The sequence below is a fragment of the Canis lupus genome, chromosome 10 (genome assembly GCF_011100685.1).
Source record: "Canis lupus familiaris isolate Mischka breed German Shepherd chromosome 10, alternate assembly UU_Cfam_GSD_1.0, whole genome shotgun sequence".
In the NCBI taxonomy this organism is placed as follows: Eukaryota; Metazoa; Chordata; class Mammalia; order Carnivora; family Canidae; genus Canis; species Canis lupus.
The window spans coordinates 65,972,631-65,984,295 of NC_049231.1; the positions used below are offsets into that span (position 1 = coordinate 65,972,631).

At 38.0% G+C, this 11,665-nt stretch overlaps 1 protein-coding gene and 1 pseudogene across 1 annotated transcript; one reads left to right on the forward strand and one right to left on the reverse strand.

Annotated features, from left to right (window-relative positions):
* Positions 1-431: 431 nt before the first annotated feature.
* LOC481394 (inorganic pyrophosphatase 2, mitochondrial-like) lies at positions 432-1,533 on the reverse strand. Its single transcript, XM_038551453.1, is given in 2 exon segments — positions 432-1,106; positions 1,108-1,533. Coding segments are annotated over 2 exon segments (912 nt in total). The 5' UTR covers positions 1,519-1,533; the 3' UTR covers positions 432-605.
* Positions 1,534-2,296: 763 nt separating this feature from the next.
* On the forward strand, positions 2,297-2,699 carry LOC102153934 (annotated as a pseudogene).
* Positions 2,700-11,665: the final 8,966 nt, after the last annotated feature.

Consider the following 11,665-nt stretch of genomic DNA (forward strand, 5'->3'; position numbering starts at 1 on the left):
TTTTAAATTATATATATTTTTAAACATTAATTTTTTAATTACATGGGAAATATATGAAAACATCCCCTGTGTTTTAAAAAAAAACTGGAATATTTTAGTTAAGGTAAGTCCTTTTAGATCCCTTTCAAATTTTGTACTGTCCTAAGAGGTTATCAGTTTATCTTTTAACATATATTTACATATCTAAGTGAGAGCATAGAAAATATATACTATTGTATGTATATTTTAAAATCTGTGTTCTTTTTTAAACTATCTGGATTAATAATAGACTTTGCATTGTTTCAATAATGCAGGATATCTATACTATCTTTGCACTAAAAAACTTCTAATAATCTTCACTAAAATTAAATATCATTTTTTAATATGCCCCACAGACACAAGCTTTATTATACATATTATATTGGATATATGTTTACTTTTATTATTTTCTTAAATATCAGTCTTTATTTACATATTGTGTATCTCAAAAAAGGCTGGAAAAACAATGAAGTTTCAACAGGAAATCAGGAAATCCTCATAGATCTGCCTGTGCTAGCACTTGGAGGAAAGGGAGTCGTGGAGTCCTTGGAGATTGGAGTCTTGATAGCCAAACTTCAAATGTTCCGTCACTTGCCAAGGAAGTGCCACATTTGATCTTCTGTATTATTTTCTTGATTCGGTGAAGATGACACCAGTTCAACTATTGATCTTGCTTCCTCTTGAGTGCAATGGAAAGGGCTGTCAGATATATGCACATTTGTGCACTTTATAGCTCCTCCATCACACTTCTTCATAAGCAATGCTTTCCAGCATTCATGAGTAGATTTAATAACATCAAGAGCAAAAGCCTTGTTTTTGAATTCTGCATTAAAAGCAAACTGGTTTTCTGGTTTTCCTTCTGGCACCTTATAAAATCTAAACCAGTTAAGCGTAGCTTCCAAGTAACCTGGTTTGTACTTCTTAACATCATCAATATCATGAAACTTTGAGGCTTCAGGATCATTCACATTGATAGCAATTATTTTCCAATCTGTTTCACCCTGATCAATAAGAGCCAAAATTCCAAGGATCTTCACAGGAATAACCTCTCCACAAGAAAGAACCTTTGAGCCTATTTCGCAAACATCACATAGGATCATTATCTCCACAGCAGTCTGTACTCTTATCTTTTCGATGGGGATCTTCCCAAGTCTGTGGGAGGGCACCGTAATTCCAAATATAACCCTTGTGAGGGAAGATATTCGCCACGTACTGTAGCTTGCCATCCTTTCTATCTTGTTTAATGGGATTCAAAGGCTCTTTTGTGGCAATCTCCATTTTAGCATTTGTCCACCGAGGTACTTCTACAACCATATTAAACAAATTCTCATACTCATCATTTCGTGCTCTCTTTGTAGGAATGCCATTTTCCACTGTTGAGTCCACCTTCAGAGGAATATCATGAAAGGGGGAAATGTAGTGACCAGCTACATTCTTGAAGAAGAGGTGGTAACTGGGGGAGCGGGGCTGGCTGTGCTCCTCTGTGCAGTAGGAAGCCATGGCGCAGTGTGGGCCAGGCCCTGTGCGCCCAATAGGTGTTTACTTTTATATGTTATTTATGCAATATTCATTTTTATTATAGTATATATCTTTGATGCAACTTGTAATAAAATTTATGTAATAGAAGAGTTCTTGTGTACCTGTCAGCAAACCTCAAGGACGGAAAACTAAACTTGGAAGTAGAAGCCTGTAAGAATCAACAGTAAGTAGCTGAGTTGAGGTAACAACATATATAATCAAGTTGTAAAAGTTTGTAAACGTGCTGCTAACGAGATTATGTTAGGGTGTTGTCCATATTGCCATATTGTATGTAGAAGCCTAAGGAAGCTACCAAATCCAGGGTTAAAATTTAATTTAAACAAGATACACTAGGATCTTGCAATTTATGTTGCATACGGTAATAAAGCCTTGATAAAAAGAGACCAAAAAAGTTAAAAATCAGGGACACTTGTGTGGCTCAGTGGTTGAGCATCTGCCTTTGGCTCAGGATGTGATCCTGGGGTCTTGGGATCGAGTCCCACACTGGGCTCCCTGCAGGGAGCCTGCTTCTCCCTCTGCCTGTGTCTCTGCCTCTCTCTGTGTCTCTCATGAACAAATAAATAAAATCTTTTTTTTTAAGTAAGAAATCAGCCATTGTTTATTTAGCACTGGGTATTCCACCTACACTCCACACACACACACACACACACACACACACACACACAGGTTAGAAAGTCAAATGTTTTTCAGGGAGTTCCAACAGAGGTTGCCCACACAGGTCTGTGGTGGGAACTGACTCCCACCATCTGGCAACCATAATAATCCAGTTTTTGAAATGGAGTTTTTGCCAGTTGGAAAAGCAGAATCCAAAGATGATCATCGTCTTCTGAACCAAATGCATAGCACACACTGCTCTCAACCTCATAGATGAGAACATGCGGCTGTCCAACCACATGTACTTGAAAACTGTGGAAAAATTCAATGAGTGGTTTGTTTCAGCATTTGTTATTGCAAGTCATATGAGTTTTATTATGCTTCATGACATAAGGCAAGAAGATGAAATAAAGAAGTTCTTTACTGATGTCTATGATTTATACATAAAGTTTACAATGAATCCATTTTATGAACCTGATTCTCCTATTTGATCAAGCGCATTTGACAGAAAAGTGCAGTTTCTTGGGAAGAAACACCTTGTAAGTTGAATGTAGAAAATTTTGGAAATAAACCATGTTGCTACGATGGGGGGATTCTCAGGAATGTGTACATTGTAAGTAACATGATTAAATAGCCTTGAAAAGTTTAGGGGAAAAGTCAAGGGATGCCTGGGTGGCTCAGTTAAAGTGGCTGACACTTAATCTCAGCTCAGGTCATGACCTCAGCGTTAATAGATGGAGCCTCTTGATGGGCTCTGAGCCCAGAGGAGTCTGCCTGAGATTCTCTCTCTCCCTCTTTCTCTGCCCTTCCCCCAGCTTGAGTGCACACACTCTCTCTCTCTGAAATAAATAAATCAAAAAAAAAAAAAAAGTCAAATGGTTTTACAAAGCTTATAGTGTTGAACATGGAGTATTGGCCTTATCCTCTCTACTCTCAACTTCCACTTTGCCAAGACAACTACCTTCAACTTAGTTGTTTCTTCTGATACTTAATTCCTTGTTCTGATACTTAACTCCTCTCCAACACACACACACTTCTCTTCCCCTCATCCTCCTAGCATCCAAATATCATAATATTTGATTAGACCATTATTTAGTATTTACACTCATACTGAGCCATGTAGTATACATAATAACATTTCTTTTGTATTACAATTTAAATTTTTTCCCTGGATTTAATCATTGTCTTATTTTTCCTCTCTTTAAGAAGTAATCACTAGTTTTTCACCAAACTCTCCACTAGAAGTACCTACATACAGCTCACAAAGCCATTTATTTCTTTATTTGCTTGTTTGTTTGTTTGTTTGTTTGTTTGTTTATGAATGAGAGAGAGAGAGAGTGAGTGCACAAGTGGGAGGGAGGGACAGAAGGAAGGGGAGAGGGAGAAGCAAACTCCTTGATGAGCAGGGAGCCCTACACAGGGCCGGATCCCAAGTCCCTGGGATTGTGACCTGAGCCTAAGGCACATACTTAGCTGACTAAGCCACCCAAGCATCCGTCAAAGTTTTAAAATATATCGGATAATCTAGTATGTATGTGTATATGGGGGCTGGGCTAGAGATTGATTTCCCTCCTGAAGTACTCTGTTCTGATTCAGACTCTAGAGTGATGCACAGCAGATTCCTTGGGATTTTTGTTGTATCATCAGTCATGGAATTCTTATTTCCTTCTGTTGTACTGAATCCCTGGTCTTCTACTTCTCGTGATTTCATATTTCTTGAATAACTGCTCCATTTTCCAGGGATACATCCTTTAGTAACTTTCTAAGAAATGGAGTATTGTCTACAAAATTGTTTCTCAGTTCTTGGAAATAATCTTGTATTATTTCCCAAATTCTTTCCTTTTGCTTTCTATTCTCTCTGTAAATTCTATTATTTTGATATTAAATATCCTGGCCTGGGGTGCCTGGGTGGCTCAGTTCGTTAAGCAGCTAACTTCGGCTCCGGTCATGATCTCAGGGTCCTGGGATGGAGCCACACATTGGGCTCCATGCTCAGCAGGGAGTCTGCTTCTCCCTCTCCCTCTGTCCCTCCCCGCACTCAAGCATACACATGTGCATACTCACACACACTCACGATCTCTCTTTCTCTCTCTCTCCCTCCCTCAAATAAACAAAATCTAAAAAAAAAAAAAAAAAAAAGTCCTGGCCTGGTCCTCTAATTTAATATTTTTCCATTTTATTATCTTTCCACTCTACTTTCCGGAAAGTGTCTCAACCTGTATGTTCCAACATTTCTGTTGAATTTTTTCTCCTGTCATATTTAAAATTTTCTTATCCCTTTGAAGATACAAAGATATTAATTATAATGATTTTTAAAAGTTCTCTTCTGCTTCCTACATTGCCACTGTTTTGGTTTTTGTCTTAGGTGTTAGAGATTTTCCTCAAGTGTTGATGATCTTAGGCTGTCCAATGATATTTAGGAGAGAAAGATTGAAAAACTGATGGGAAGCCGTGTGTTGGGCACTGAGTCTTGGTGCCTGATGGATTTTATTGTAGTAAGATCTACCAAGCTTTGTCTATTTTTGTTAGGGGAACCCCAGCTGTCAGTATCTATAGGAAAACTGATAACCAGTTTATTAGCAGTTCAGTAGGAAGGAGGATGGGTGTCTCACTGTTTTGGATGTAAATTTCCCATTAATCTCCCTGTAGTCCCCAACTGTGCCCGTGCCTGACAACAGAGTCCCTTTGGGCTTTACCTCACTCTAGAGAAAAGCCACTCCATCCATGACAGAAGGGATGGAATGGGGAGCAGGCTGCAAGGGCCGAAGGAGGATATTTAGGAATCCAACTAATTTTTAAACCATTTTTAATCAATTCCCTTTTTGATTTCTGCCTCAAGAAGCTTCTTTTCCCCATCCTAACCTCAGGCATTAAGTTTTAAGCTTTCTAAGGTATGTTTGTTTATTTGTTTGTTTATAATTTTAAATATTTTATTTATTTATGAGAGACACAGAAAGAGAGAGGCAGAGACATAAGCAGAGAGAGAAGCAGGCTCCATGCAGGGAGCCCGACGTGGGACTCGATCCCAGAACTCCAGGATCATGCCCTGAGCCGAAGGCAGGGTGCTGAGCCACCCAGGGATCCCTCTAAGGTATGTTTAATAACTGCCATTCCTCCATCTGCTATCCAGCTTACAAATATATGTTGATCAACTTACCAACCTCATTTCTTTCTCTCTTTTGTTCATTTGTTCATTCCCTTTTTTGGCTTCAGGGAGTCTTTGTACTTGCAGTTCTCTTCACCTGTAAAGTGAACGGCTTTAGCTTTTATCCTGAAAGATTAAAAAAAGGGGGGGCTTTATTGAGTTATAATACACATACCATACAATTCACTTATGTAAAATATATATGACTCTATATGTCAATTATGTCTCAATAAACTATAAAAAGTAAGTAAATACTGCAATAGGGTTGTGCAACCATTACCACAAGTAATTTAAGAACATTTTGTAGGGGGATCCCTGGATGGTTCAGCGATTGGGCTTCTGCCTTCGGCCCAGGGCGTAGTCCTGGAGTCCCGGGGTCAAGTCCCACATCGGGCTTCCTGCATGGAGCCTACTTCTCCCTCTGCCTGTGTCTCTGCCTCTCTGTGTGTGTGTGTCTCTCATGAATAAATAAATAAAATCTTTAAAAAAAGAACATTTTGTAAAAAAAAATTAAAAATAAAAATAAATAAAATTTTTTAAAAAGAGAACATTTTGTTATCCCAAAAAGAAGCAGTCATTCCTCATTTCTTTGTCCCTCCCCCACAACCCACCAACCTAGTCATGGACAACCATAATCTACTTTCCGTTTCTACAAATTTGCCATTTTGGATACTTTTATAAATAAAATAACAAATTATAGATGGAATTGTAACTGGCTTCTTTCACTTAGCATAATGTTTTCAAGGTTCATCCATGTAATAACACGTGGCAATACTACACTCCTCTTTATGACTGAACAACATTCTGTTATGTTACGTTATATGGACGTACTACATTTTGTTTATCCACTCATTGGTTGATGGACATTTGGGCTGTGTCCATTTTTTGGCTATCATGACTAATGCTGCTATGAACATTTATGTACAAGTTTTTGTATGTGCATATTTCATTTATCTGGTATATACCCAGGAGTGGAATTGCTGGGTCATATGTTAACTGTGTTTATCCTTTTGAGGAACTTCCAGACTGCTTTGTAAAGCAGTACCATTTTACATTCCCACCCACACCTTTTATATTCCCACCACCAATAGATAAGGATTCCAATTTCTCCACATCTTTGTCAACACTTGTTATTATCTGTCAGTTTGATTATAACCATCCTAGTGAGTGTGAAGTGAAACTTCATTGTGGTTTTGATTTGTATTTACCTGGTGGTTTGTTTGATGCTAATCATGCTAAGCTTCTCTTCATGAGCTTATTGGCCATTTTGTACATCTTCTTTGGATAAATGTCTATTTAAAACATCTTCCTATTTTCAGATTGGTTTAGTTCTTTTTTCATTATTGAATTTTAAAGTTTCTTTATATATGCTAGATACACATTTCTTATCAGATATATAATTTGCAGGTATTTTCTCCCATTCTGTGAGTTGTCTTTTCACTCACTCGATGGTATCTTTTGTAGCACAAATGTTTTTAATTTTTATTAAATTCAATTTATCTATTTCTTCTTTTGTGCTTTTGTTATCACATCTAAGAAACCATTGCCTAATTCAAGGTTATGAAGATTTACTCCCTATGTTTTTTTTTTTTTTTTTTAAGATTTATTTGTGTGAGAGACAGTGAGCAGAAGTGGGAGGAACAGAGGGAGAGATCTCAAGCCAACTTTTCACTAGACACAGAGCCAATGCAGGGCTCGATCTCATGACCATGGGAGCATGACCTGAGCCAAAACCAACAGTTGGATGGTTAACCAACTGCATCACCTAGACATCCCTACCCCCTATATATATTTAAGAGTTTCATAATTTTACCTCTTAAATTTATATTTTTGACCTATTAAGTTAATTTTTCTAAATGGTGAAATGAGGGGAGGGAATATGAACCTTTTGAATGAGGAATATCACAACTAAAATGCCAACTAAAACTATAGCTTATACACACTAAGTGCCTATGAGATTTGTTTTTTGATTTTAAAAACAATTTAATTAATCTAGTTTTAAAACTATAATTCTTCTATTGGAAAGCAACTGTAGTGGCTAATTAAGGTCAAAACCTATTAGCTTTGGAAATGAGAAATGATGGGTCAGGCAAACTGTACTTTATTGTTTTCTGATCCACTGAGGCAACAATCATTGAAGACTGTTTTAACAATTTAGTGACAAACTCATGGGGAACTCTGTAATGTATCATTTGATAAAACCAAAATCCACTGAATAATCTTAACATCACTAACTGTGGGACATCCACACATCGTGTTTCTTCAAATGTGATGCAATAGGAAGTACATATAATTGCCTATGAAATACTTTTACTGGGACGCCTGGGTAGCTCAGTCAGTTGAGCATCCGACTCTTGATTTTGGCTCAGATCATGATTTCTGGGTTGTGAGATCAAGCCCCGCTTAGGGCTTCACACTCAACACAGAGTCTGCTTGAGATTCTCTCTCTCCCTCTCTGTCTGCCCCTCTCCCTGCTCCTGCTCTCCCTCTAAAATAAATGAATGAATGAATGAATGAAGTCAGGAAATCAGATAGTAAAGCATTTAGTTTATTAACTTTCATAATATTTATTCCCTTCCCCAAGAGAGATATGGAATCATAAATCACAGATCCCTACATTTGTGTATGTGTGTGTATCCGTGTATAACAATTGTACTCTTTCTAGGCTAGATCTAATTCAAGACAATAGGACTACTTATAGTATTGCAAGACTTTTGCTTGGTTCTGATATCAATACAATGCTAATTTTGTATTATCAAAAGCAAAGAATATCCATGTAACACAACCTGTCTATAGTATCATCAAATGCCATAACAACGTGATGTATTTAACCAACCACAAGAAAGCAATCAAATGGGACACCTGGTTGGCTCAGCAGTTGGGTGCCTGCCTTCGGCCCAGGATGTAATCCCAGAGTTCTGAGACTGAGTCCCACATCAGGCTCTCTTCATGGAGCCTGCCTCTCTCTGCTTGTGTCTCTACCTCTCTCTCTCTGTGTCTCTCATGAATAAGTAAATAAAATATTTAAAAAAAAAGAAAGCAATCATACAAATCCAGAACATGGAACATTTCTATAGCCAAATGACCTGGACTCTTCAAAGAGTTAACATCATGAAAAAAAAGTGGGAAGACTTTTCTAGACTTACTCTAGATTAAGAGATCAAAGAGATGTAGCAAGGGGTGTTGGGGTGTCTCAGTCAGTTGAGCATCAACTCTTGGTTTCAGCTTAGGTCATGATCTCATGGGAGCCCACCTGAAGCTCCATGCTTAGTGGGGAGTCTCTCCTTTTGTGCCCCATCCCCAGTTGCATGTACAAGTGCATGCGCTCTCTAATTTTTTTTAAAGATTTTATTTATTCATGAGAAACACGGAGAGGAGAGAGAGAGAGAGGCAGAGACACAGGCAGAGGGAGAAGCAGGCTTCATGTAGGAAGCCCAACGTGGGACTCGATCCCAGGACTCCAGGATTACACCCTGGGCTGAAGGAAGCGCTAAACCGCTGAGCCACCCAGGCTGCCCTGTGCTCTCTAATAAATAAATAGATATTTAAAAGAGAGAGAGAGATAACAAACACAATATATGAACCCTGATTGGATCTTGGTTTAGGAAGAAAAATAGCTATAAATGTGGTAGGGACAACTGGGGAAATATGAATATGGACTGAATGTTAGATGATATGGAATTATTGCTAATTTTTCCTAGATATAATGATACCATGGTTTTGTAAAAGATTGCATGTATTCTTCAAATGGGCATGTTGAAGAATTTAGGAGTGAAATCCACTATCCAAAACACTAAAGCATTGACAAAGAAGAGGGTGACCAGCATGACAATGGCCAGTTTTAGATCTGGGTTTTCAGCAGGACTCAATAGAGCCACCTTTTTCCACTGAAGTATGAGGAGGGTGATGAAGCCAACAGACTTTTCAAAAATCACATTCAAGATGTAAAGAGCACACTGCCGGACCTAGGCTCCACACTGCAGAGGGTCTCCACATTTGTCCAAATGCAGGGGCTCCCACTGACTTGACCAAATCACTTAGGGTCTACACCCCTACATAGATGAGCAACTTGCCAACAATTGTGTCCCAAGACGAAGTCGAAATGAACAAGTGTCCTCTTCAATAAGATCTGCTGGGTACACATTTGCAGAGTGGGTGAACAACATTCCTATGACTTGTTTGGAAGTGTCTAAAACCATATCCTCCAGGGACATCTTTCATGCTTTGGTTCTTGGGTTTGAGCATCAACATGCTGAAGGCCACTGCGGAGCTGCCCCTGAAGGAAGATGCCAAAACTGCAGGAGTGAAAGGCTCTTGCCTGGCAGCTCCCACCAGCCTTGAGGGCGGCCTGCCCGGTAGTCCCAGCTTGAGTGCCTGGTGGAGCCCTACATCGCCAGCCTGGTGGAGAGGCACAAGTCCCAGTCTACTGGTAGCTTTCCTGCCTGCAGGCCACCACTGTCATTATGGTTTTAATTTGTATTTCCCTAATGATTAGTATCTTTCCATGTGCTTATTATTATTATAAAACATCTTGGGTGAAATGTCTATTCAAATCTTTCACCCACTTTAAAATTAGGTAATTTGTCTAATTTGTTGTTGTTATGTGCTCTTAATTTATTCTGGATACAAGTTCTTTGTGGGATATATAATTTACAAAAATCTTTTAGTCTGTGGCTTGTCTTTTTGTTTTATATATACATGAGTTAAAAGTTTAAAATTTCTGTTAAGTCCAACTTATCATTTTTTTTCTTTTATGAATCATGAGTTTGGTGTTACATCTAAGCAATCTTTGCTTAACATCAAAAGATTTTTCTCATCTTTTTTTCCATAACTTATAGAGTTTTAGTTCTTCTAATTAATTTTTATTTTTCATTTTTTTTAAAGATTTTATTTATTTATTCATGAGAGACAGAGAGAGAGAGGCAGGGACACAGGCAGAGGGAGAAGCAGGCTCCATGCAGGGAGCCTGACATGGGACTCGATCCCGGGTCTCCAGGATTACACCCTGGGCTGCAGGCGGCACTAAACTGCTGTGCCACCCGGGCTGCCCTATTTTTCAATTTTTTAAAGATTTCTTTAAATCTTTAATCTGTATACCCAATGTGGGGCTCAAACTCACAATCCTGAGATCAAAATTCACACGTTCCTCCAACTAAGCCAGTCAGACTCCCCAGCTCTAAATTTAAATTTATGATCCATTTGAATAAATATTTGCGTATAGCGTGAGGTAAGGATCAAAGTTCTTTTTTCTCTCCACATACAAGAATATCCAATTATTCAATCACTATTTTTTTTGAAAAAAAGGTTACCCTTTCCCTCATTGAATTGTTTTAGCAGATTTGTTGAAAATTAATTGACCATAAATATAAGTTTATTTCTGGGCTTTCTATTCTGTACTATTGATCTCTCCTTGTGACAATATCACAGTCTTCATTACTGTAGCTTTATAATAAGTTTTGAAATCAGTCAAAGTATGCCACTTTAGCTTTTCTTTTTCTAAATTGTTTTGGCTATTCTGGTCCTTTTGCATTTCCATATAGCTTTTAGGATCAAACTTGTCAATTTCTAAAAAAGAAAAAAGCCTGCTGGGGTTTTGATAGAAATTACATTTGAATTTATAGATCAGTTTGAAGAGAACTGTCATCTTAACAATGTGTTTAATCCATGAACATGGTATGTTTACTTATCTAGATCTTTTCTTTTTCTCAGCAATGTTTCATAGTTTTCAGTACATAGGTTTTATATTAAATTTGGATTTTTCTGATATTCTTTCATTTTCAGATTGTTCACTAATGACATATAATAATGTATTGATTTCTGTTATGTAGACCTCATATCCTTTGATGTTACTAGACTTAATTTTTTTAAAGCCCTCGTTTCTCATGTGTAAAATGGGGATAGATATACCTAGCAAGATTTTTGTGTGAAATAATATACATAAAATCATGACAGAAGGATAGAAGCGAAGTCTCCCTACCTCCTACCCCAAAATAATTGCCTAAAATGTGTGATCACATTATTTTGAGGAAAGTGAAATGACCAGGTAGACGGCAGGAGCCAGTCACCAATAGTACTGCATCTGAATTTGCATAATCAAGGATTTGCTGCATTTCCATGAGTGTAGTGAATAGATGTTGGTTGATATTTTCTATCATCTGCATGTACTGTTTTTATAATTGGAAAAAAAACGAAAAATGTAGGATGCCTGGGTGGCTCAGTGGTTGAGCATCTGCCTTCAGCTCAGGGCGTGATCACGCGATCCAGGGATTGAGTCCCACTACTCCCTGCGAGGAGCCTGCTTTTCCCTCTGCCTCTGTCTCTGCCTCTCTCTTTCTGTGTCTCTCATGAATAAATAAATAAAATCTTTTT